At 40.2% G+C, this 27927-nt stretch overlaps 1 protein-coding gene across 8 annotated transcripts in view; it reads left to right on the forward strand.

Moving 5' to 3' along the window:
- The window catches only part of Reps2 (RALBP1 associated Eps domain containing 2), a 262097-nt gene that overhangs the window by 192921 nt on the left and 41249 nt on the right, over positions 1-27927 (forward strand). For all 8 annotated transcript variants that reach the window (XM_060375349.1, XM_060375348.1, XM_060375347.1 and 5 more), the window contains one exon: positions 8303-8364. In XM_060375349.1, the coding sequence (XP_060231332.1) occupies positions 8303-8364 (62 nt within the window). The remainder of the gene's footprint in view (positions 1-8302; positions 8365-27927) is intronic.

The raw sequence follows: 27927 nt of genomic DNA on the forward strand, positions 1-27927 counted from the left end.
TCATGGGAGTGATATTGGATCAAAAAATAAATCAAATTTCTTTATGAAGGCACTTAGTGCTATGAAATTTCCTCTTGACACTGCTTTCATTGTGTTCCATAAGTTCGGATATTTTGTGCCCTTGTTTTCATTGAATTCTAGGAAGCCTTTAATTTCTTTCTTCATTTCTTCCCTGTCCTAGCTGTCATTGAGTAAAGAACCCTTCAGTTTCCATGTATGTATAGGATTTTTGATATTTCTGTTGTTGAATTCCAGCTTTAGTCCATGGTGGTCTGATAGGATACAAGGGATTATTTCAATCTTCTTGTATCTGTTGAGGCTTACTTTGTGACCAGCTAGCTATAAGGTCTTTTTTGGAGAAGGTTCTATGAGGTGCTGTGAAGAAGGTCTGTAGATGTCTGTTAGGTCCATTTGATTCATGACATCTGTTAGTGTCATTGTTTCTTTGTTTAGTTTCTGTTATGTTGACCTGTCCTTTGATGAGAGTGGGGTGTTGAATTCTCCCACTATTAATGTAAAGGGATCTATGTGTGGTTTGTTAATGTTTCTTTTACAGATGTGGATGCCCTTGTATTTCGGGGCATAGGTCTTCAGAATTGACATGTCTTCTTGGTGGAATTTTCCTTTGATGAGTATGACATGACCTTCCCCATCTCTTTTGATTAATTTTGGTTGAAAATATATTTTATTAGATATTAAAATGGCTACTCCTGCTTGCTTCTTGGGACCGTTTGCTTGGAAAACCATCTTCCAGCTTTTTACCCTCAGGTAATATCCATCCTTGTGACTTAGGTGTGTTGCTTATATGCAACAGATTGCTGGGTTTTGTTTACGTATCCATTCTGTTAGTCTGTGTCTTTTTATTGGAGAGTTGAGTCCTTTGATGTTGAGAGAGATTAATGACCAGTGGCTTAGAGCCTTTTATTTTGATGTTGGTTGTGGTAGTGTATTTGTGTGCTTGGCTACTTTTAGTTTTGCTGTAGTGAGCTTATTTATTTCTTGTGTTTTTCTGGGTGTACTTAGTGTTCATGGGTTGTATTTTTCCTTTTAGTATCTTCTATAAGGCAGGATTTGTGGGTAGATACTGTTTAAACTTGTTTTTGTTGTTAAATATCTTTTTTTTCTCCACCTATGATTATTGAGAATTTTGCTGGGTATAGTGGTCTGAGCTGATATCTGTGTTCTCCTAGGGTCTGCATGATATCTATCCAGGCTCTTCTGGCTTTTGTAGTCTAGGTGAGAAGTCAGGTGTGATTCTGATGGGTTTGCCATTATATGTTACTTGGCCTTTTTCCCTTGTAGCTTTTAGTATTTTTTTTCTTTGTTCTGTTTAGTTAGTGTTTTGATTATTATGTGGCAGGAGGATTTTCTTTTCTGGTATAATCTATGTGGTGTTCTGTAGGCCTCTTGTATGCTTATAAGCATCTCTTTTAAATTGGAGAAATTTTCTTCTATGATTTTGTTGAAATATTTTCTGGGTCTTGGAGATGGGAATCTTCATTTTTTTCTATTAATATCATTCATAAGTTTTGTCTTTTCGTGTTGTCCTTGATTTCTTGAATGGTTTGTGTCAGGAATTTTTTAGATTTAATATATCTTTGATATAATCATTGGTTACTTCCGTTGTATCTTCAACACCTAAAATTCTTTCTTCCATTTCTTATCATCTGTTGGATATCCTTACCTCTGTAGTTCCTGTTTCCTTTCCTAAGTTCTCCCTCTCCATGATTTCCTCATTTTGTGTTTCTTTAATTTTTTAATTTCCATCTTCAGATCTTGAACCATTTAATTGATTTCCTTCACCTGTTTGTTTTTATTTTTCTGCTTTTCCTTCAATTCCTTCACCTCTCTAAAGGCCACAAACTGGTTGTATCTCCCTGTATTTCTTTATGATGGCCATAATTTGTTGGACTTTATCTTCCTATATTTCTTTACAGATTTTATTTGTTTCCTCTATTATCATCTTTATGAGCATAGATTTAAGGTCATCTTCTTGAATTTCACTTATGTTAGGGTGTCCAGGGCTACTTGCCTCTGGATAACTGTGTTGTGGAGATGACATATTTCTTTGGCTTTTGTTGATTGTGCTCTTATGATGGCCTCTACCCATCTGGCTGTCTCAGGTGTTGGCTGTTAGTTTCTGGTGCCTGCTGGATTCCTGAGGGGTGGTGTCATGGTTGGGGAAATCCCCTTGGAAGAAGATGGTTGTTCCTGAAGGAGGCCTCCTCAGCTTTTTGGATATGGTCACCGAATGGCTGGTGCTTCTCACGGAATTGCTACAGTTCTCCTCAGCTGTATGATCTTGTGAGCTAACTAGGCTCCTTGGGACCCCAGGGGCTCTCCTCTCATGAGGAGAAATCCAAGAGACAGCTGCTCTGCCACTGCCTTTCTTGCTCTGAATTTAGTGAGCAGCTGCTGCTCATATATTGTGCTTGGTGGGTGTAGCCCTCTTGAGGAATCAGGGAACCCTGAGGCTTGTTTGGTTTAGCCAGGGAGACAGTTTGAGCTTTGGAGCAGCGTCTGGGACTGATTCTGTGGGTCCCAGGCATCTGTAGGTCTGAGGTTGGAGCTCTGTGCCCAGTACCAAAGAGGTAATCAGTGGCCTGTGGCTGGAGGCTAGAGCTCCGGAGCCTTCAGGAACCCAGGAATTTTCCCGGGGATTAGCTGAGAGTCCTGAAGTTGGACCTGATGTTTTCATGACCGTGGGTTTTCCTCTCTACAGAAGGACCTAGTCTGTGGTGTTGTGGGGCCCACAGTTCAGTCTGGGATGCTGATCAGAGTCTGCAGGCATGTGGCTCTGGGATGACAACTGAACATCTGTAGGGAACCTAGGAACTCCTCAGGTGTTTAGCTGGGTGACTTGAAATTGGACCCGATTGCTACCCACACCGTGGGGTTTCCTCTCACCTGGGAAACACAATCACTGGTGTTTTGGAACCTACAGTTCTCTTTGTTGGTCACTGTGCAGTCACTGCTGCCCTGCTGATCAGACACAGTGCGCGTTAGGTGCCACCATCTTGGATCTCTCTGATGTAAAGTTTTAACTTGACAGTTGAGAAAAAAAATTCTTACTTTATACAACCTGTTCCATAAAAATAAGGAGTGGTAGGATGCTTTCTAGCTAAATCAAGCTTAACCAAGGGTCATATGAGAAATGAAAATTATAACTGTCACTGTCAGCACATTCATTGCCTATGAATATGGTTACAAGATATCCTAAACAAAATATTAGCCAACTTTACCTATGACATAGAAAAGTGTGGACAATTTAAATTAGGTCTTGCTTTCATGCTAGAAAGTCCATTATGCCATTTAGCACATTATCACATTATAAGAAATCATACCATCATATATATGAGTGGATATAATTGCAGTGCTAGTTAAAAGTTACCATCAGGTTGTCATGGAAAAATATCAAAATAAAAATAGATGGAAATTTCCATAATTTATTAAAATATATTTACAGTAAAATTATGGAAACTGTAGATATTTCTTATAAAAGAAAAGACTGACATGCCCATTGTCATCATTTAAAAAATTATTCATTTGGTCTTAAGACAGGGTCTTGTTATCTTCTTTAAAATTAATTAATTAATTTTTTATTAATTACAGTTTATTCACTCTGTATCCCAGCTGTATTCCCCTCCCTTGTCCCCTCCCAACCCTACCCTCCCTCCCTCATTTCCTCCCATGCCCCTTCCCCAGTCCACTGATAGGGGAGATCCTCCTCCCCTTCCATCTGACCCTAGCCTATCAGGTCTCATCAGGACTGGCTGCATTGTCTTCCTCTGTGGCCTGGTAAGGCTGTACCCCCCTCAGGGGAAGGTGATCAAAGAGCAGGTCACTGAGTTCATGTTAGAGACAGTCCCTGTTCCCCTAACTAGGGAACCCACTTGGACTCTGAACTGCCATGGCTGCATCTGTGCAGGGGTTCTAGGTTATCTCCATGAATGGTTGAAGTATCAGTCAACACAGGTTCTTGTTATATAACCTAGGTTGGCCTTGAATTTAAAAACCTGCTGTATTAGCCTTTCCAGTGCTGAGATAACAGGTGAGAGGCAGCACTCTCCAGTTCCCTTTATCACTTTTTCTATTTATTTATTTTTACAATTTATTCATTTTATATCCTGATTGTAGCCCCCTCCTTCATCTCCTCCTGGTCCCACTCTCCATCCCTCTTTTCCCCTACCCCCTCTCCTAGTTCACGGAAAGGGAGAGTCCTCCTCCCCTACCATCTGACCCCAGGCTTTCAAGTCCCATTAGGACTCCCTGCATCATTTACCTCTGTGGCTTGGCAAGGCCACATGATCAAAGAGCAGGCAGCTATGTTCATGTCTGAGATAGCTGCCTGCTCCCCCTTCTAGGGGATCCCCATGGAGAGTGAGATGCATGGCTGGTGCATCAGTCTCTGCAGCCCCCCCCCAGGCCCAGAGTGGCTGGCTTTGTTGGTCTCCTTGTGGAGCCCCTGTGCTCCCCTCCCAGAATTGTTTCCCCCAGAACATTCTGTCGCCCACCCCCCAAACTCTTTCACAAGATTCCTGAGTTCCACCTAATGTTTGGCTGTGGGTCTCAGCATTTGTTTGATCTGGCTCCAGGGTGAAGCCTCTCAGAGAGCAGCTGTACTAGGCTTCTGTCTGCAAGCATAGCAGAGTATAATTAATAGTGTCAGGGGTTGACGCTCTCCCATGGGGTGAGTCTCAGGTTAGGCCAGTCATTGGTTGGCCATTCCCTCAATCTCTACTCCATCTTTATCCCTGCATGTCTTGTATGCAGGATTAATTTTGGGTCAAGGGTTTTATACATGGGTTGGTGTCCCCCTCCTTCTTCTGGAAGTCCTGCCTGGCTAGGAGGTAGTATATTCAGTCTTCATGTCCCCCACAGCTAGGTGTCTCAGATAGAGTCACTCCCATATCCTCCTAGAAGCCTACCCTTGACTGTCTTGTCTGGCCTCAGTGGAAAAGAATGCACTTAGTCCTGATGAGAATTGATGTGCCAGGGTGGGTTTGTATGGGGGATGGGAGGGGACTCCCTTTTCCTGAAGAGAACAGAAGTGAAGGTGGGAAGAGGGTAGGAAGGTAGAATCAGGTAGAACGGAGGGAGGGGCCTGCGATCAGGATGTAAAATGAATAAATAAATACATTTAATTACAAACAAATAAAGTCAGACTTGGGGTTGGAAAGCTAGCCAAGTGCTTAAGAGCACTGGCTGTTATGGCAGAGGACCTGGGTTCAATTTCCAAAACTTAAATCATGGCTCATAACAATCTATAATATCAGTCCCAGGTGATTGACACCCTCTTCTGGCTTCTACAGGCACCAGATTCTGGTGCTATACGGATATGCTGTGGAGGAAATACAGTGGTGCACATAAAAGAAACATAAATAAGTATTTAAAAATTCAATTCTGCTTTAGAGCATGCATGTTAGGTCGCCATGCATGGCTAGAAAAGAAGAGTAAATGTACTGAAAGGAGGAAACAATCTGTTAATCATGTTCATGATCAAGTATATTTGCTTTCTCCTATTACTAATGTTTACTAAGGAATGTAACTAGTATGTTCTCTTAAAAGATTCAGAATTAACAGTGCACACAACCCTATGCTACTCTCTTGATGCTTGAAGTTTAGTTGTACAAAACTTTGATATGGCTTTGTGTGTTCATGAATGCGTGTGTGTGTGTGTGTTTGTGTGTATGTGTGTGTCTGTGTGTGAGTGTGTTTGAGACTTGTGGCACTTCTCTTGCCTCAGCTCCTGAGTGCTGGGATTTGAAGATTTTACCCATATTCATTTTAGGATTCCATTTTAGATGATCTCAGTGTTTTACAAATTAAAATTTGGGACAATTTTCAGTGAAATCAATAAAATTGAATAACGATTTAAAAGAGCATAATCAGGTATGGATCTGGATTTATGTTATTTCTTCAGCAGCTCTCAAGATAGTGAGTGAAGTGTGTCATGGGTCTTCCCACATTTTTGTTTCCTGTCTCTAAGGGATCACTGTGTTTGTTGCCTAATTTTCTTGTGTTTCCAAAACTATTCATACATGTTTTGTTCCAGTATCATGGAAATTATTGCTTCATATGTTTTTCTACGTGTATTCTTTATTACTCTGCTTTGTCTGGAAGTTGAGTCAGTTTATTCAAATGGCTTAATCACTTCTTGAGCAGTCTTTTTTGATAACAGCACTGTTTATTCTAGTGCAGTTATCTGGATTTTTTTTCTTCAAAAGGTGTACAAATTTTGCTTGTTTGTTTGTTTTGTTTAAAAGTAACTGGTGATAATTTAAACCTGTGAGGCCCTGTGCATTAGGGACCCTGAGATGGGTTATCCTTATGGCTGTAAACATTCTCTTCTGCTAGATGCTCTTACTGACTCCTGTTCAGCCTGTGGAGTTATGACCCACCGATGTGTTTAATAAATTGTAATGAAAGGCAGATCCCAGGTGGGCACATTTGGTTGTACTATATCCATGCACTACCAAGAATAAACATTTATGTGATGTTATTCTGAGTTACGTCTGTGGAAAGCACTGAGCTTTTGCCTTGTCTGATCCAGAAAGGCTGAAATGGTATGAAATGACAAGAATATGTATGCTCTTGATATATTACTATTACTTCTCTTTGAAATAATGATACCTTTAATTCTATGATTTCATTCAAAATGTTTTGATCGTATTTCCTCCCATTCCTCCCTGATGTATCTCGTTCCCTCCATTTCACGTATCCCCTCTTTTTAATAACTCAGTAGGCTTAATGCGTTCTGTCCAGATGCTTATGGGTGTGGGGCTATCCACTGGAACATGGTGGACCTACTAACTGCCACATATTATGGGGTCAGGTTCTCCATCCTCAAGAAGCCATCTACTACCATCAACTGCTCTTCACGAGCAAGCCCCTCCCCTGACCTCCTCCCCGATGCTGGAATGTTGACTGGCTTGGCTGCTGTGAGTTCATGAGTGTAGTGGCCCTTTCATGTCTAGAAGATGCCATTTTGCTCCAGTTCTCCCCAACCTCTGGCTCTTAGTCTTTTCTGTCTTCTGTTATGGTCCCTGAGCCTTGTGGAGGGCTCTTGTTTTTAAGGCACAGGACATTGTCTAGTATTGGCGCAGTTATAACAGACTTCTGAATAAACTATGTATTGTTACATTGTAGTTTGTAAAGATTCTGGTTTAACTTGCCACTGTATGGCTCTAACTCATTTCTTGCATGTGGTCATAGATTTTGTTATAATTCCATAGGAGCTGTTTATTTGCACTGTTAAGTTAGAATTCAGATGTTCTTGGCATCCTCATATTTTTCTGTAACACATAAAATTAAAGAAAATGTTAGACTTCAACTTCTTTCAAAAGATCTTTCAGATGTGGCCTGATTATTTTAGAAACACATTTAATTATCTTTGATAATAACAGAGCGAGAGAGAGAAGGAAAAAAAGAAATCTTTGAAATAAGTATAGTCAACCCACTAGTTTTGTTTTCTTCTACTGCTGGTCATTCAATTTCCATAGGGCCCCCTCCCTTTCTGCAGCCTATGCACTAAGCTAATGAGCAGTGACAACTGGAAGTGAGTGAGAAATATAAGACCCCAAAGAAGGTTCTTTCTGGCCCAATTTGTTTGAACCTGGTTTATTTGAAACCGAGTAATTAGCATCAGAATAAAGACTCCACCATATTTTGCATGCTAAATCCAGTCTTTTGGTTAAAAAAAGAAAGGTTTCTTTACTGTTTTATCCTATCTTGATCATCGCCACTTATGTAAATACTTGAATTTTGTGTAACATGAAGATGAAAAGGGGATTGGAAATAGCATACATTCTTTTTCCATTGGAGTATATTCCTTGTATATTGTATGACCATTTCTTTCCTTCAAGTGTGTCATGTCCTTTGACCATGTTCGCCCCCCTCCCCTTCTTTACTGTTAGTCCTCTTCCCTTTCACCCCTTCTGTGGTGCTGTGCTCTTCCTTTAGTTTCTTTTCTACTTCCATGGCTTTATATATCTATATACAATCTAGAATCCATAAACTTAATAAGGTGATCTTTAGTTGCACGTATTTCACTGCATAAGGTATTTTTTCTTTATTGTTGAATAAGACTCTATTGTGTGTACACACCAGTTTCATTATCTATTTATCTGCTGGCTTATAGTATAATTTTGGTATTGTGAATACTGTAAACTTAGTAAAAAATAAGCCTTCAAAGGGATTTAAAAACATAAACATGTTAAATGCCATCACTATTATTAGTTGAAAACATTCTTTTGCCTTTTTATGGAAAAGTGGTTCTTAACAGTATTTTTTTCTTTTTTAGCTACTAACTCAGGATTGCTACCCCCACCACCGGCACTTCCTCCAAGACCATGTCCAACACAGGTAGGTGACATATTTGATCTCTGCACACTGTTGTCCTACTACTATGCTGCTTTGCAAGGATTGATCACCACATTGGAGTCGTCAACTAATTTCTGGATTAAGAAAACAGAGAGCAGTTTATTTCTCCTCATTCAGATAGCCTCACAGTCTCATGTGAAAAGGAGAGTTTCTTTAGTAAGCTCACAGCCACACTTTCAGTTTTGGTTCTTAACAGCTGTGTATGATTTTTCTACACAAAGAGCTGCAGAAGGAGAGTGTCTGTAATTGGGATCAAGGGAAACGAGTGCTCTATATAGTACATGCAGTCTGAGTGACCATATGTTCATTGGCAGTTTAAGAGCTCTGTTAATTCCACGTTTACTGAAAATAAGTGACCATTAGCATGGTGTTAGTGTTGTGGTTTTGGTCCATAGCACGTTTTCTCTTTTTTGTTTTGTTGGAGACAGGGTTGCTCTGTGTAACAGCACTGCTGGCTATGCTGGACTGGTTTTGTAGACCAGCCTGGCCTTGAACTCATAGAGATCTACCTGCCTCTGCCTCCATGAGTGCAGGGATTACCTATAGTACTTTCTTAAGGATGCTCTTTTTCCACTCAGATTAATTAATTTAAAGAGCTCTAAAGGAAGAATGTGTATTCAGAATCTGTTTTACCTGTAAATTCGTTGTGCCACTTTTACCCATCAAGATTTGAAAATAAGAATGGGCAGCAAATTTATGTAGTATTGTTTATAGTGCTGTTGGTAATTCATTATTACTACTGAGGAAACTTCTGTCTTTAAAGAGCCATTCTTGCTGTTGGTGAAAAATGTTGGGAAATGGTGCTACAGAGAGTCACGGTTTCTATTTTGCTGCTCTGTGTGGACCAGGTCATACTTTTCTATGTGGCAACTGTTGGGATCAGTCTTGGAAGCCATTTGTAACATTTGCTTGTCCTTCCTTCAGACAATTACATGGTCTTTAGCAACTACTCATTCAGGAGATACAAATTTCATGAGGTATTGGCTTCTTGCTTCAGTCTGAAGGGTAATAAACAGCCCAGTTATTCCTGATCTGCCTATAAACAAGTGAGAACTCCCTTTTCAGAATTCAGCACTAGCTTTAAGAGAAATGGATCTATTAAGAAGTGGTAATTGAGTCCCTGCTGTTTGTCTAATGCCAAACCTTAGTTCTATCCCAAGTGTTTCCTTTGTTGTAATTCGTTCTCATTCAGAAGTATTAGCTGTGTTAATTGAGCATCTGCATCAGACCAGACATTGCACTAATTACTTTTAATGCATAATTTCATCCCCCAAACCTTACGAAATAGATACTAATATTGTTCTTTTTTATTGTCAAGGAAATCGGAGCATGCCAGGGTTAAGCAAGTTACTAAGGATGCATAGCTAGTAAATGGTAGATCTCCTTCCAAACTAACGTCTTCGCATCCTCTAGTTCTCTCAATCCTGGGAGTCTAAGTGTCTATATGTACATCAAGACAGACAGTGGAACTGTTGTGCTTGCTTGTAACTGCGACTTTCTGCACATCCGCCTGTAGAAGGCAAAAAGAAGTTGAGAGTCCTACTTTGTACCAACAGCAAACCTGGACTTGATCACAGTAGCATTAGCAAGAATTCTGGGACGCTTATCTGGAAAGCACTGCTGCTACTAGGTAGAACTGACATCTGAGCTGGTTGCCCAGAGCATCTTGCCTGCTAGGGACTTAGTGATGGAGGTTTTTGACAGGGAGACTTGGAATTCTTAAGTCGATATTAATGAATAAGTCTGTCCCCTTGTCTACCAGATCTCCCAGACTGGTGTAAGTGCTGTGTCCAGCATTCAGCCCTAACTTTCGGATTTCAAACTAGAGAAGCAGGTGTGTGAGGAATGTAGGTAGAAAAATCCTAGACCACTTCCCTCCTCTTGCTCCCCTTTGTTCACTGTAAGTGAGACACATCTATGTAATATATAAACTCCTGGGTAATAAGCATGTGGTTGTATTTAGTTTTGTGCCATGCCAAACGAGAAACAGCTAAAAAGCCATCTGCATGTGACATCAGAGTGTTTCTAAAGCTACTTGGGGTGAAACAATCTGGGAGATATTAATAGGGCTTTGTGGTAAGATGAGTTTGCAAGCTGCTTTGCCTAACTCCTCTAGGAGATCGACAGTGCACACAAACCCACTAAAGGCTTTGAACTCCTATAGCAAAGCACAAAACAAAGATCGGTTTTGTTAAAGCTGACAGTTTCCTAGCTTTTCCAACCATCGTTTTATTTCTAAAACACTTATTAATGTTCCAAGGGCTTAGTGGTTAGGAAACACTAGAACACCCACCTTAAAGTCCTGCTTTGAATGCTGCCAAATTGCTCTCATCTGCTACCACGTTTCTACATTATGTGATTAAAGTTACATTCTACATGGTAAACTAATAGCCTCTCTTGAAGAATTGAAAGTGAAAGCTGATTGTTACAGGCATTGGACTGAACTTTCAAATTGTCCAGGTTTTCAGTTTCTTTTATTTTCTTCTTCACTTCTCCGCTCCTTCTTATTCACTCTCTCATGAGATCATTTTTATCACCTCAGAGCAGATTTAGATAACTTAAACATTTCTGAATTTTTCTTTTACTCTCTTAAATGGTTTTGATTTTTTTTTTTTTTTTTGCTGTAAATGGACCATCAATCTGACCTTGGAAATATATCCATGACTATGGAAACATATCTGTAGAGACAATTTTATACAGTTTGGACTGCAGTAGCACCACCAGGCACCTAAAGGAGAAGGCAGTGAGCCTGGTATAATTTAAATGAATCCATTTATTAGTAGCTCTAAATGAGATTTAAAATTTCCTAGATTATTTTTGGATTTAAAATTTTTGTTACATAATATGAATAAGACAAGACTGCAACCAACAAGAAAATGTTTTATCTTCTACAAAGGAATACTATCTTTAAAAGCATGGAGTAAAATGCTTCCATGTTCTCAGTATGTTCTATATAGAACAAAAGTGTATCTAGGGCTGGGGACGTAGCTCAGTAGTGGACTACTTGGTTGGCATATACAAAGGTCCTAGGCTCCACCCTCAGCACTGCAAAACAAAACCCAAAACAAAAGAAAACAAAACAAAAAAAGCTGAAAGTACTTTAATCATTTGTGAGAGATTAATTACAGTTTTTTAGCAAAAAGTGCCCTTTATCTGGCTCTTCTTACACCAAGTACCATACTGATATGAAAATCTGGTTTGGGTTATGCATATGGGGCTCCAGAGTTAGAAAAGGGACTAAATTCAAAGAAACAACTCTCATATTTTTCCAAGTATTCAGTACTAAGTGAAGAATGGATTGTATGCTTTGGTTCTTCATTTTCCTGAAACCAGGGCAAGGCCCAGTCCAGGATGTGTTTTATTTTCATTCAATATTGAAAAGATTTATTCATAGCATAAATAATCAAAAGGCAATTAGAGTAAACTCTTTCACACAGAACAGTGTTGAGTAAAGTTAAATTTGTTAGTTCACATATAAATTCAGAAAAACGCCATCCACAGAGTTTGCATTTGCCATATGGGTCAATACTCTGATAAGGGGTTATCATTGTTTTAGTAGCTAAGTATCGAGCTCATGCCAGTTTTCTTAATGGAAATTGTAGTGGAGCCACCACATTTATATGACTGTTTGCTAAGGAAAATTTACTAAGGACTATTTACTAAGGAAAAATTTTTGTGTCTATCAAATATTATCTTTTAGGTTTTGTATCAGTATCATAGTTGATGTGTTAAGGCTTCCCCTAGATGAATTGCCTAGGATCTTGCCTTTTGGTAGCACTTGTTTCCCTACTTCTCACACCAAGTGCTCCCTTATGGTTAGGTTTTGATTACTAAAATAGCACTGGAAGTGAAGGCATGGAGGAAAGAGTGCCCTCTTAATGCCTTTTACCTCCAGACTAAGAAGACTCATGCAATGAGGAGGGTGAACAATGGAGTAACCATTGAAGAAATGGGAGAACCTTTCTGTTTAAGGTAGCTGAAGGGTACAGAGCTGTACTGTAGAGGAAAAGCCCAGTGCAAAGAAACAGCTGTTTAGGAGATCCCAGGACAGTCAAGGGACTACCCAGGATTCAGGAAGACAGATTTCAGGGAAGAGAGCTCCAGTCCATATTCTGGAGGGGACAATGAGGAGCACTTCTACTGCTTACCAGGCTATGGGAGAGCGGTAGTTCTTGAAGGAGAGAGTTCTGTCTAGACACAGTGAGGGAGAGCCTAGTATTACAATTTCGTTCAGTGAACTCATCTTTAGCAATGCTAGACCTATTTCTAAGAGAATAACATGGAATTTGGGGTTAGATTTTAGTTGTGGATCACTTGTTTAGCCTGTGAAAGGCCCTCAGATCCATTTCAACAACATTCAAAATGAAAATATGGTTCCATTTCAACAACATTAGAAAAGCAAAAATGAGGTGTTATCTCATTGGTAACTTTCAAATATCTGAGATGAAATAACAAGAAAATTTTTAACACAGGCAGCACAGAATGTTACTAATTTTAAATTTTCATGGATTCTTTCTCCATAAATTGAAAAAGTAGTGAAACAAAATTTTGAGACTTTTGCTATAACATATTTAGTACGTAACACATTCAACTTTATACAGTGCACGGAAGACTGACTCAAACTGCCTGTGTCTGTACAACAGACACATGAGCTCTCTGTATTTCTTTTCTCAGTTTGGGCTGTATACCTACATACATACATGCATATATATATATATATATATATATATATATATACATGCATACATATATATGTGTATGTGTTTGTTGTTGTAGCTTCTGTGTCACAGTGAAAACTCAGTTTTAAAACTTGGTTTTATTATTAATTATGTGTATCTATATGTGGGTTTGTACATATGAGTGCAGGTGCCAGCAGAGGTGAGAACAGGGTGTGGGATCCTCTAGAGCTGGAATGACAGGAGATTGTGAGCTGCCATATGTGTGCTGGGACCTGAACTTGGGTCCTCTGAAAGAACAGTGCACACTTTAATCACTGAGCCAATCATCTCTCCAGCCCATAAAATCCAGTTTAAAAAAAAAGTAGTTAGCGGGGGTGTGTGTCCAAGATGGTGGCAACTAGCACACACCATATCTGAGGGACACAGGATCCGAAACTCCTAAATTGGTGAATGGAGGGGCAGGTGAAACCAGAACATCCACATTGAGGCTTCCTGGGCTAGAGGAGACAACCCGTGAGCTGGGACAGTTTGTATTCAGGTCAACGGTGGATGTCTCCAGGGACTGAGGGTGGCGAACATTCAACTCCCCTGCACTTCCCCTTGCCCCAAGCACGGGTCTCCTTATTTGGCAGAGACAGCAGGCAGCGGCCTTTCTGCCTGGCAGAGGCAGCAGTGGTTGCCCCAAGCACCAGCCTCTGTGCTCCGTGACCAAAACCTCACAGGTGGGCCTCCCAGGGCTGTGACTGCAGTTTGGTGGCAGCTAGTCCAAGCAGGATCCTCCGTGCTCTGTGACTGAGACAGCAGAGGCTGCTACCCCAAGTACAGGTCTCCCTACCTGGTGGACGAACAGTGCATACCACTGAGCTGACAGATCTCCTACACTCTCATTTGCCCCTGTGGGTCCAAATCTGAGAGTAGAGAACAGGGGGAACCCCTGTGCCTTCCGATTAGGCCAGCAAGTGAGTGAGCGCACCTCCAAGTGAGGGCATGCAGAGTCCCAGATCCACGTTCTCTCTACACCAGCAGCCAGACATCAGATCCCTCCCACCCACAACCCAACTGTGGGCAACATAACGATCCTTGGGACAGTGTTCTCAACATTGAAGGCCCTGTTCTGTCGCTCTACCAGTGGAGTCCAGGCAAACAATTCCTGGAGCCCAGACAGATCTGAAAGCCAGGAGGACAGCACAACAGGCCTATAGGCCACTGAGGTATTCAGGGCACCCACACATGTGCATTGTACCCTTGAACAGCACCAGCACCCATACCCATTCCCGTGCTTAAGCTCCATCCTTGCAGACATCTTCATGCTCTAACACCCTGTCCCTCAAGGCACACTTCCACACACATGTCTGTGCTTGTGCATATGTGGCTATGACCTTCCTCACTTAGCTACAGCCGAAACACCAACATCTACTCTCAAACCGGTGGACCTTTCTCAACTTCCTGAAGAATACTTCAAACCCAGAGACAGACAGACCCAATCTGAAGTACAGACTGCAGGAACAAACAATGAAGGTTACGGATAAGCAGATGGCTAGAGGTTGGCTCAAGAACACATCCAACAAAAATCAGGACATCATGGCTTCACCATAAGCCCCCAAATCAATAGATATTTTAATTCATAGAAAAAACAGGAAAATGATGTTAAAGCTATGCTTATCCAGTTATTAGAGACACATAAAGAGGAAAGGAACAGAGCTCTCAAAGAAATACAGGCAAATACAGCCAAACAAATAGAGGCATAAGTAGTGGTATATAGAGAGGAAACAAGAAAAAAAAAAAATAGAGGCCATCATGGACAAACAGTAATCTACATTCAAACAGATGAAGAAAATGGTGCAAAACATGAAAACAGAATTAGAATTAAAAAAAAAAAAAAAAAACAAAACAAAACAGAGAAAACCCTGGAGCTGGAAAACTTAGAGAAAAGATCAGGAACCACAAAGGTAAACATCACCAACAGAATACAAAGATAGAAGAGAAAATCTCAGATGTTGAAGATACAGTTGCAGAAATTGATACATCTCTCAAAGAAAAAGTAAAATAAAAAAAGTTCCAAACACAAAACATCCAAGAATTCAAGGATGCCATGAAAAGACGAAATCTAAGAATAATGGGAATAGATGAAAAAGATTCCAGGCTCCAAGGTCCAGAAGATATTTTCAATAAAATCATGGAAAAAAAATTTCCCAACTTAGAGAAATGTCCATTAACATACAATAGGCTTACAGAACACCAAATAGACTAGACCAAAAAAGAAACTTCTTATGTCACATAATAGTCAAAACACTAAATCTACAGAACAAAGAAAAAATATTAAAAGCAGCAAGGGAAAAAAGGCCAAGTAACATATAAAGGTAGACCTATCAGAATCACACCACACATCTCAACAGAAACTATGAAAGCCAGAAGGGCCTGGGCAGTTGTCATGCAGACTCTAAGAGACCATAGATGTCAACCCAGACTACTATACCCAGTAAAGCTTTCAATCAACATAAATGGAGAAAATAAAATATTCCATGACAAAACTAAACTTAAACAATATCTACACAGCAACCCAGCCCTACAGAAGATACTAGAAGGAAAACTCCAATCCAGTGAAATCAACTACAGCCAAGAAAACACAGGATATAGATAACTTTACAAAAAAGAATTAATAGAAAACATACATTGAAACACAGCAACACCACCAACCCCACAATAAAAGGAACAAACATTCATTGGTCACTATTATCTAACAACATCAATGAACTCAACTCTCCAATAAAAAGACACAAACTAACAGAATGGTTGTGGAAACAGGATCCAACATTCTGCTGCATCCAAGAAACACAGCTGGTCAACAACAATAAACACTACCTGAGAATAAAGGGCTGGAAAAATGTTTTTCAAACAAACGGACCCAGAAAACCTGCTGGGGTAGCTATCCTCAGAGTAAATAAAATAGGCTTTTAACCAAAATTAACCAAAAAAGATGAGGAGGAGCACTTCAGTCTCATCAAAGGAAAAATCCATCATGAGGACATCACAATCCTAAACATCTATGCCCCAAATAGAAGAGCACCTGCACTTGTAAATGAAATGCTATTAAAGCTTAAATCACACATTGATCCTTGATGTCCTTGAATACTGCCCACAGAGGACTTCAGGCGTGGGTCTTCCAGAGTCCTTCTCAGCCTCCTACCAGCCATTTCAAATTCAGCTGAAGCTGGAAGAAGACAGAGAAAAGGCTAGTCAGATACACAGCAAGACACCACCGCCTACTCCTTCATTACACCACTATTCAAACTGACATTTATCAGCTTTCCACAGTACATTTCACTTCTTGATTTTTAGTTCTTAATATATAAATTTAATATGTATCAAGAAGTATCTTTTATTTGACAATTTGAAAGGCTTTTCATGTCTGTCACTGGGGCTTTTTTTAGACAGTTTATGGCTTCTGGGGGGAGCATTGTCACCTCAAGTGGCATAACTTCATCTAAACTATACACACACATATATACATATGCTTACATATAAAATAGGTAATTTTAAGTAAGCATGAAATAATATGATTCTTTAAAGCTTTAAAAAAACATCCTTAGTATTATTCATCTATTTCCTTCTCCTTAAGATTGTCTTTCATCCTCCCTACCCAGTTAAGGCCCCTCCCTTACCTTTTTCTCATTTCCCTCTTCTTAGCACTAGTATCTTACTATTTCATCTATAGATCTCCTTCTCCCCTACCCCATTGCCTCTTTACTTTCCTTGTATCTATAGTTACTCCATGTTATACACTGACATCTAAAAATTTAAGAGTTAGAATCCACAAATAAGAGGAATGTACGGTGTTTGACTTTTGGTCTGGGTTGCCTCATTAAGTGCAATATTTTATAGACTCTCAAAGCGGTATAGGCTATTGCTGTTACCCTTGGTTGCTACCCAGAAATTGAAGGCAAAATCCTGTTGCTGATGACACCATTTACTTTGGACATAGAACTTAGAGGAATTGAGCTGGATCTGACCTAGAAGCCTCCTTCGTGAAGACTAGCTCTCATAGTCATAGAAACTTCCAAGGGAGAAAGTAGATCAGTAGTCTTACCCAGCTGTAATGCCTATGGACTACAACAGTGACGAGAATATCAAGAAATCCTGAAAGATACAATAATGGCATTATTTCCTGGTGTAACCAACAGCTGTCTAATCTGACTTAAGGTCTTCTCAATAGAAGGGAATTCATGTCTGATACTGTAAATCTACCCTACTACCTATGGTTGGTGAGGCCATAAAACCTTGAGAACCTACTACTGTTATTTTCCTAAACCATATAATTTCTAACTACATTCTAAATACTTACTCATTTACCCACAGATAAGTATGGTTTTTACCCCTTTCAAAGAAGCTTTCTCCTCCTCCTCTTCCTCCTTAAACAGCATAGGCCATTATGGGAAGCCACAACTGGTCAATGCGGACAACTTACTGTGTGATGCTCAGTCCTAACTGATACATCTATAGTACAACTTCCCACACTAATTAAGGCTAGGGGAACATTCAGGAAGATGGAGAGGGAAGGTTATAAGAGACAGAGGACCAGGATATCTGCTGCATAGTAGTGTGTGTGTGTGTGTGTGTATGACAGGGAGGCTGTACCCTTGAAATCTCAGCAACATGTCTGCCTAAACAAGACCTGAAAAGTGATAGCACCAGTAGACATGGTGACATGCCATCGTTGGTGGGGGAAAACTCACATTGCTCTAGCCCTAGATGAAGTATACAGGCAATTAAAGGCTGTTGAAAGAAAGAAAGAAAGAAAGAAAGAAAAAGAAAGAAAGAAAAACAGATAGATAGAGTCAGTCTTCTACAGGGACAAGCCTTCTAATAGACTAATAGATTACCCAGTCCCAAGTGTTTGGCCCTAAACACGTGTACACATGTGCACCACTGAAGGAACTCATGAGATGGTATTTATAAGTTTCTCTGTGTGTGTGCGCACATGTGTAATAATCAAAGAGTAAGAAGACCTGAATTTGACAATTATTGGGCATGGGAAGAGTTAGAGGGAGGAGGAGAAGGGAGATTGTTACATATGAAACTTTGAAGAATTTTAGAAGAGGTATCTTTTATTTATGAGAAACTTAAATTATTCTGAAGTGCATTTACAAAATTTGTCACCTAAGATGCCACTTTTCATTTTTTCCCATGTGTGGCTGTTTTGTGCTTCAATATAGGCCAGAAATATGTTAACGAGAATTTCAGTGATTAGGTAAAGAAGATACAAACCAAGCATTTCTCTTTATCTAGGATGATGCTATACAACATTGTTAAATTGGCTAACACCAAGGCGTCTATCTGTGGGCTATCCTTAGTGCTCCTACTATACAACTCTGTAACCTTGGAGGAACTGTGTAAATTCTGCCCTTGGACCTATTTCTTCTTCTGCAACATGAGAGGATTTGATGGGGTAGGTCCTAGTATGAAGGCATTTGAGTCTGTGTTGCATTAAAGATGTAGCTGTAAAGCTATAAAGCACAGTTGAGGGACAGGATGGCTTAAGCCATTTCCCCCTGCTCTCCCCTGCTTGGTGGACCTACAGCCCTGGAAATGCTGTAACAGAGACAGCTCTTCTCTGCTTTGTTAAGAATTTGGTGGTACAGTACGTAGGGATTGGTAGAAGTTTAAATGAGGCTGTTGTGGTGGGACAAATGCAGTTTTAAGAAAAGTGCACTTTTTAAAAATAATCAAACATTGTAGACAACAGGGGGAAAGCCCTCTGATTTGATGTCTAGAATTTTAAAAAGTCATTTGGAGCTTTGCCAGAATAAAATGACTGTTGGAAGATACTTTAAGAGAGCATGCACTCAGAAATGGAGACATTGTGTAATCACAATTATTCTAGCACAGTATTTCTAGCAGTTGTCAGATTCAAACCAACAGTTTACGGAAACAAGCCACCTAGGTATTCTCATCCACTTCCCTGGATACGTAAACACTTAGTGCCCTTGCTCTTAAATGCTGTTTTTTTTCTATGGTGAGAATTCTAGACCGTCGATTATTCTCCCCCAGCATTTAAACTGTATCAACTCCTTCTTATCTGCCAGTTAGTGGGCCGCTGCTATCACTGAAGATTCCACCACCAATCTAGTTTGGGTTCTTTTGGAGTGATTCTGCCTTTTCTCTGGGGTAAGCTCTGAAAACTGTAGTCTCGATGTTCTATTTCAAGCTTTTATCCGTCTCCATGTTCTATTTCAATGTCACTGTGATGTGACTAGTCGTAGATTTAAGTTTACTTATGCCAGGTGACAGTGTACATTTTCCATCTGGAAAATCGTGTATTTAATTTTAGAACACTCTGAGCCATCTCTCCATGGGTTTTGCTTTTCTGTTTATTTCTTCCTGAATGCCACTTGGGCATATTATTTATTCTACATCTTTCAGCACATTTATTATTTCTAGTAATGGGTTGGCCCCAGATGAAATGATCATCTTCCAACTTAATACTCTGCTTAACTGTGTACAGCATAGAAAAAAATATTTGTTTTTATTTTTTAATCATGTATATGAGTGTCTATGTGGAGCTATGTGCAAATGAATTCAGTAGCACTTAGATGCCAGAAGAGCTCATCAGATCCCCAGGGACTGGAAGTATGGGAGCCTGTAAGTTACCTCATATCATATCTTTTCTTGTTCTTTTATTTGGGGTGTTTGTGTATGTGTGTGTGTTTTTATTAATTAATTCAATACACATCTTGGTCATTGGCACCTCCCTCTTCTCCTCCCAGCCCCACCCTCCCTCCTCTATCCCCTCTCTTTTATTCCTCAGAATAGTGGAGCCTCCCTACCCAGATACCCCAGCTCATCTGTTCACATGAAGATGGAGTCTTCCTCCCGAGTGCCCTGGTAGGGCAGTCTTATCTGGAGGAAGTGATCAAAAATCAGACAACATAGTCCATTGTCAGGGATATTCCCCACTCGCCTGACTAGAGGGCCCACATGAAGCCTAAGATGTCCATCAGACATATCTTCTTTATGTCTGTGGATTGTAGCATGTCTATCTTGTATTATATGACTGAAATCCACTTATAAATGAGTATATACCATGTGTGTCTTTCTGGCTCTGTGCTACCTGACTCAGGATGATCTTTTCTATTTTCATCTATTTGCCTGCAAATTTCATGAGTTCCTTATTTTGAATGGCTGACTAATATTCCATTGTGTAAATGTACCACAATTTCTTTATCCATTTTTCAGTTAAGGGACATCTAGGTTGTTTCCAGATTCTAGATATTATGAATAAAGCTGCTATGAACATGGTTGAGCAAATGTCCTTATTGGATGATGGAGTAACTTTTGGGTATATGCCAAGGAGTAGTATAGCTGGATTTGGGGGCAGAACTATTCCAAGTTTTCTGAGAAAGTGCCAGATTGATTTCCAAAGTGGCTGTATAAGTTTGTACTCCCACCAGCAATGGAGGAGGGTTCCCCTTTCCCCACACCCTTGCCAGCATGTGCCACTTGAATTTTTCTTTCACAAGTTACCTACTTTTATCTTGGAGAGTTGTAGACAGAACTGTGCACTTTAAATTTGTTCTGTTTTAATTTTTTTTCAATATTTAAGTTTTTTTATTTAACTTTTATTAATTACACTTTATTCATTTTGTATCCCCCCATAAGCCCCTCCCTTCTCCCCTCCCGACCTCACCCTCCCTCCCCTTTCTGTTTTAATTTTTATCAGGGGTGAAATGATCTTTTTTTGCTAATCATCTTTTTATTAATATTAAGTTTTTCCTCCTTTGCTTTTGATTATGTCTTGCAGGTTTATTTTGAGTTTTGAGTTTAAATTTTCTTCTTAGCTCTCTGGCCTCTTCCTTTTGAATACTTCAGGGCTATCACAAACTGATACCTATGGCCTTCAATGTGGAGCCAGTTCTTACACTTGAGGTATAACATTTTTATGAAGTGTGGCTATCAAGAGTTCTCAAAGGTGGTACCAAAGCGTGACTTATCCTAGTACTATTCTGTGATATTACACAAATGCGCCTTGATTTATGACTGGAATATTTCCCCATGAACTCTTTGTAAGTTGAAAGTAGTATAAATTGAAAATACATTTAATACTTTTGGCCTGTTCAGCATTATATCTTAGCCTGTCCTATCTCATGTATGTTCAGAATACCTATGTTAGGTTACAGGGACCCCAAACCATTTAGCATAGACCTGTTTTGTGATAAAATGTTGACCATCTCATGTAATTTAGACTATTGTACTGAAAATGAAAAGCATAATGGTTAGTGGGACGTTTTGAACACTTACTAACTTGGAAAATCCTAAATTAAATATTTTTTAAGTCAGGGATTGTATATTTGCTTACCAACTCTATTCCCAAGTACACAGCCTGAGCACTTTCATCGGTTCTAGCTGGTTTTGTAGTACTGCAGGTAGGAACTTGGTACTACTTCCCTGCCTCACATAGAATGTTTATTTTATTATTATTGTTATTATTTATCATTATTGTGTGTGTGAATGTGGATGCGCACATGCCATGGTGTGTGGTGGGAGAGGTTGGTTCTGCTCTTCCACCATGGGTTTCAGTAAGTGAACTTAGGTCATCAGGATTGTGCAGCAAGCACGTCGTCTACCTATTGTTGTCCATTGAAGGCCTTTTAATCCATGTCATTGTGTTATACACAACTGCACAACTGCCTCCTTACACATCAGAAACTTTAGTTTGGCTTACCAGGTTATGACTTGGCCCATAGAACCTTTTGTTTGCTCCTGAGTATGTCTTAAGTCTACCTAATGCAAACACATTCATGCTCATGCTTTTGTGCGTCATTTCATTGTCATTTTACCACAAAGGAAATTGACGCTTAGCAATTAGAAGTGAGCTACTTACAGCCTCACAGCTAGTAGGTGACAGAGCCTTCTGTAGGCAAGGAGAGCCGAAAAAGTTTCTGGAGAAAGTGTTAGAAATTTTATGATGGATGTTTAGATGGAGAGAAAATAGTTTTGCTGTATGTCACCAATTAACTAGAGGTCTCTTAATCAAAAGTTGACAAGAATTTCTAGTCCCTGTTGCTACCAGTCATTTTCCAAATGTGAAGTCCTTTTTTATCTTCATCTATAATGCGTAAAGTACCCTCTCTAGTGCTTATAAAGTCATCTTGCCCCCTAAAGTCTTTAACGCTGCTCTGAGATCCATATTTATCATAGCGAAAGGTCAGGTGTAACCTTCATTGTGCTTTCCAAAGGGAAGAAAGAGATACAAACTTTTGTATAAAAATACTTCTGTGTACTGTAGAATTGACTTGAGAAGACTATAAACCAGAGGGAGCACATGAACCTTCCTTGGTTCATTCATTTATGAAGCTCTGTTGCTAGCCTCATTTTGAAGATAAGCAAAGAAAAGCTTCAGGAAGTTGTTCAAGGTCACTCAGAGCTGTACCATCACAAAGCTCTGATCCTTATTCTGCTGCCTACCCAAAGCACAAGCTCCTACTGTGGTGCTATGCTATGTCCATTAATTCTTTTTCTGCTGCTGTGAGAAAATTCCCTGACTAAACACAACTTAGGGAACAAAGGGTTTATTTTAGCTTATTATTTCAGAGGGTTAGAGCCATAATGGTGGGGAAGGCATGGCGAAGACGGGCAAGGTGTGAAAAAACAGGAAGCTGTCTGTCACATTTTCATCTACACAGAGGAAGCAGAGAGGGAGAGAAGGAGAGTGGGAGAGAGATGGGTGGGGGAGAGGGGGGGAGAGAGAGAGACAGAGACACAGAGAGAGAGAGAGAGACAGAGAGAGACATAGACATAACAGGAAGTAGGACAAAGAGGTATACCCCCAAAGCCCACTCCCATGACATACTTCCTCCAGTAAGGATTAGCCTTCTAAAGGTTTTATAACCTTCCCAAACAGTTTCCAACTGGGCCTATGTGGGACATTTCTCATTCAAACCACCACTCTGTGACTTCATGTCTCAGAGTTTCTTTCTTATCAACCAACTGGACACAACGGGAATCTATTGTATTTTTTAAAATGTTTTATATGAATGTTTCAATCCTCTTTTCATTAGCACTTCCCTCCCCCATTATGGTCCTGACGTTGTTGTGTTGCATATACTTTCCTGCCATGCTTTTTTTTTTCTTGTCAGTCCCATCTGTTTGTGTAATAACGTCATCAGGTTTTACTGGAATGGACTGACTATTGGGCCATGCTTTGCTAAGAACGATGGGAGCGTGTAGATAGATGTAATAGCCCCATCCTGTACCTCCTTCAGAGTTCCTTTTCTTCAGAAGGTAGCCGTGTCCCAAACTATCTATTTTATAGCTTCTCATATATATAACTGTTACTCTGTGTGTCTCATTTAAGCCCATCTCCTCCTGCTTCATTGCTAAGGATTATAGGCAGTAGCTAGCCATTATTTTCTCTTTGAGTAACAAGATAGCTCACTTTTTTCCTGTGGGAGGGTGAGTTAGGGTTAATTTCTAGGTTCCCAAAGTCCTTGCTTCTCTTCTCTTCATTCTCCTGCATCATCAGATGGTAACAGAACAGGAAGTAGTCCTAAATGTACTCTGGCTTTAATGGGTAATGACAGCAGAAGACAATAGGGATTGCGCTCAGGGATGGAGCCAGAGAAAGGAAAATGGACCTAGGGAAGGAATGAGGGAGAGGGATATAGCTGGGATACAGAGTTAGTAAACTGTAACTAATAAGAAAAATTACAAAAAAAAAAAAAAATGGACCTAGCTGGAGTATGTATTTTGATAACTAAAAGAGTGAAAATCTATAGGTCACTTAGCACCTGGCTTACGACCAGCTATACACAGCCAATAGGAGCTGTTATAATTATTAACACTCCAGGACAGGTAAAAAAAAAAAAAAATACAGGAAACTAGGGATAGCCAGAGTGGCCGCAAGCCCAGAATGAGTGCTGGTCTGGAGCATGTGACCAATTGTAATAGAATTAGTTTCTTTTCTTTTCTTTTTTTTTTTTTTTTTTTGGTGGTAAAGGGGGAGGGTCAAACTCAGGGCTTAGCATATGCTAGGCCACTTTACCAGCCCTTTGTTTTTATTTTGTTTTTGCCCCCCCCCTTTTGAGGCAGAGTCTTGTTATGTAGCCCAAGCTAACCTCTAACTTGTGGTTCTCATGTCTCAGCTTCTCTGGTGCTGGGGTTATAGGTGCTGGCTGTACAACTACTTTAAAATCACCTTCTTCTTCACATCTGTGAGTTTCTATGGCCTTGTCTTCTGCCTATATCATTCCCAATCTAGATCATCATCAGTTTCTGTTTATGACAGAAATGAGAGGGAGGAGAATGCATTGGCAAGAGTCATGTGTAGGCCATATTTCTTCAAGCTTCTTTCATGGAGAACATAAGTTGAAAGAGAATTCTAACCTAAACGAAACTGATGCAAATAAGATGAATGCATCTAGAAAGTAGGGCAGAGTACCCATCTATCAGCCATCAACCCTACAGTCTCCCAACTCAGCAATGACAACGTCCATGTGTATGATTCATGGCTTCCTTCCTTCCTTCCTTCCTTCCTTCCTTCCTTCCTTCCTTCCTTCCTTCCTTCCTTCCTTCCTTCTTTCTTTCTTTCTTTCTTTCTTTCTTTCTTTCTTCTTGGAGGGTTGCTTCTGACCAAGAGGGAGTATCTTTCAGACTTTACCAGAAAAACCCTTGATAAATATCTTTTATTCAAGTGGCTGCTTCAAAGGCTTGCTCTCTTGAAAAACAGCTAAACAAAGTTACCCAGAGAAAACAGAATAAAGCAAGTTTTCTTTTCAAGTCCCTACAAAGTGCCTCAGTCCTCTCACAAGAGACTGGCACGTTGCTACCCCTCTTTCTGGAGGATTCTGGGGAGGCCTTAGTTTTTGACCTTCAGTGCTGTTAGTCTGGGTAATATTCCAGTGTTCCCACCACGCTAATCGCAGGCAGAGTGAAGAAGAGGTGCGCATCACCACCTCACTGGTACCAACATGCTATGTGACTCTCCTTGCCTCCGACTCCTTCCTGGGGGTTTACACAGCAAGCAACACGAGCATCCATTCCTTGGGATCACGTTATCTATTTTAGTTTAGGACACTGTTTTAACCCAGTCCCTGCACATCTGTTAAAATGCTGTACCTTTGCAGTCCTTTGAGGCGAACTTCTCTTTTGTGTACATTTCGCTTGTGCCACTAGGTGGCACTTTAGGGACATTGCAGGAAATTGGCTTTCCTAGATTTATGCTTTAAAGTTTTTATTGACGTGTAATACAGAAATATCAAAAGGTTTACACTGAGTGTGCAACTCAATGAAATTTGAAAAGATGAATACACACGTGTAATATACACACAAATCAAGAAGTGGAATATAAGAAACACTCCAGAAGTACCCTCCAACCATGCTGTTTTCCTAGTTTTATTCTAGTGTTCCTATTTTAGTGTTCCTATTCCTTTTTTAGTGTTGTCACTGCTAACAGTATAGATTACCTCTGTGTTTTCTACATTGTACATGTTGAATTGTGTACTATGCACTCGTCTGGCTGCTATTGCTTAAGCGATGTTTGAAATACCACAAGTGATCATTGCTGTATAATATTCTATTATATATGCGAGTATCTTAGCTTGGTCTTGTTGTTGGATTTTGGGTAGTTTTTAGATTTTGTCAGTGACGAATAGTGCTACTCTGTTCCATCATGTTCAAACTGTTGAGTGGATGAATTTTTATTTCTTTTGGGTATAAAATATAGAATTTATGGGTCATAAGCTAGGTGTATGTTTAGCTTTTATAGATACTATAAAACAGTTTTACAAGATGCTAGTACAGGCATACTTCCTTAGTGGCCCTCTATTTACACTTGCATGTTCTCTTTATTTCCAGACTTATTTATTTTTGACTTTTTGAGGCAGGGTCTCTCTATGTCTCTGGCTGGCCTGAAAGTTGATATATAGATCGGGGAAGGGAGTGGTGTTTGAACTCATGAAGATTCACCTGTCTCCACTTCCTAGGTATTAAAGACATACATCACCATGCCCAACCAGATTTATTTATTTTGTTTTGTGTCATATGGATGTTGATTGCATGTATATCTGTGAACCACATGTGTGCCTGGCGCCTGCAGAGGTCAGAAGAGGGTGATGGATCCCACAGAACTAGAATAATAGATGGTTGTGAGCTATCCATGTGGTGCTAAGAGTCCAACCCAGGTCCTCTGCAAGAGCAACGAGTATTCTTAACTGCTGAGCCATCTCTCCAGACCCCTCATTTGCAGAGTCTCATCAGTGCTAACTTATTTTACAGTTGCTTTCCAATTCTTACATAGTTTTTTTGTAGTTCCTTGTTGGCAAGCTACTCCTAACTGATATTTTAAAACCATCTTCCTCTCATAGATAAAGCTCATCCAGAAAGGGCTGCATCAACCCAACTTAGAACATCTATGGTAGCTTGACTGTGAACTAAAAGTAGTTAGAGAAGACATTATTCTAACACTCCATCACACAGAGACAGCAATGGGGGAGAAGCAATGAGGCTTACTCAAAAGGTGCCTGTTTGGGTAGGCAAGAGGCTAGCATAAGTCATCTTTGTCAACTTACTCCAGGGAATTCAACTCTCAAGCCTGCCATCGACAACTGTGTCTGTGAGAACCATGCTGTGCATTCCACTGTAGGTATGATAGAGAGAATGATTTGTGGATTCAGCTCAGACCTCTGTTGTGTTCATGGATATTGCAAACAGAAGAAATCAAAGCTCAGTCATGGTAAAAAAAAAAAAAAGATTTGATTTTATGTCCAAGTAAAGCACCTTTCTTTAGTTGTATTACCAAGTGTGTTTCGTGGTTATTGTCCATAATCCACTGGCTTTCCACAGTCCCCAAGAGGTCTGGCCATGTGAATGCTTGAACCCAGGGTTTTAGTGTATAGTTGTTGATTTCTGCTATCGCTGAACTGTGATAGGGAACCTTGGCAGTGTCTGCCCTGGTGCACCCCCTGCCCCCCCCATGTTGGATTGATCTGCTGTGAGGAAGGAGTGTTTCAGAAGGGCTCCGTGCAAACTGGCCAAGATGGCTGTGGCTCTTGCCATGAATTCTGCACGTTTACAACGATCATATTTCTTAACTTCTCCCATCCTGTACGGATAGGAGTAATACCCAGCAGCACAGATCAGGGTGGATATTTCATCATTTTTACTCTTAGCTGGAGCCAGCACGTTCTCACTCTAGATGTCTATCTATTCCATAAAAAAGAATAATGTTCCTTGCATAGAACTGGCTGCTATTCACAACAACAGAAGCTATGCCCAAGAAGTCAATTGTACTTTTAGTTCTCATTATGGTAGTTTCTGCCATTATTGCACAGTTATTATGTGATTATGTTTAGCCTTCTGGAAAGATGTTCTACTTAATCCTCACAGTGCTCTGAATTAGATAAAGCGTCCTCATTTTGCTGATGAAGAAATTACAGCTTACAGAGGTCAAGTCTGTGACCAGCTCACGTCCCTAGCAAGGGCTCAAACTGGATTTGACTCTGTAGTGTGTACCCAGTTCCTGCTGTATTCAGGCCTCTTGTTCAGTGCCACACAAAGCAATGTCGAGTTGGTGGCTGTCTTGTTCTGCTTGTTGATGACAACACCCCCTGTTCGATGGCAAGCAGGTTAGGCGCTGGGCAGATGATAACAAAACAAGGCAGACATTGTGCTCTCAAGGTGCTTACAGTTCGGTTCAGGTCTGTTTCTCTAGTTTGCAAGCGACGTGGGTTGTAGATTGTAATAAACAGTCTCGCAGTTCTTAGGACGCTCTGGAAACTGGTTGTGGAAGAACAGGGTTTGCTGTGGCTAGGGTGCTGCCGGCTGTTAATTCTGCATCTTCTGTCTGGGCTTCATCACCTGGCTTTCTGGTGAG

This window comes from Meriones unguiculatus, chromosome X, assembly GCF_030254825.1.
Source record: "Meriones unguiculatus strain TT.TT164.6M chromosome X, Bangor_MerUng_6.1, whole genome shotgun sequence".
Lineage (NCBI taxonomy): Eukaryota > Metazoa > Chordata > Mammalia > Rodentia > Muridae > Meriones > Meriones unguiculatus.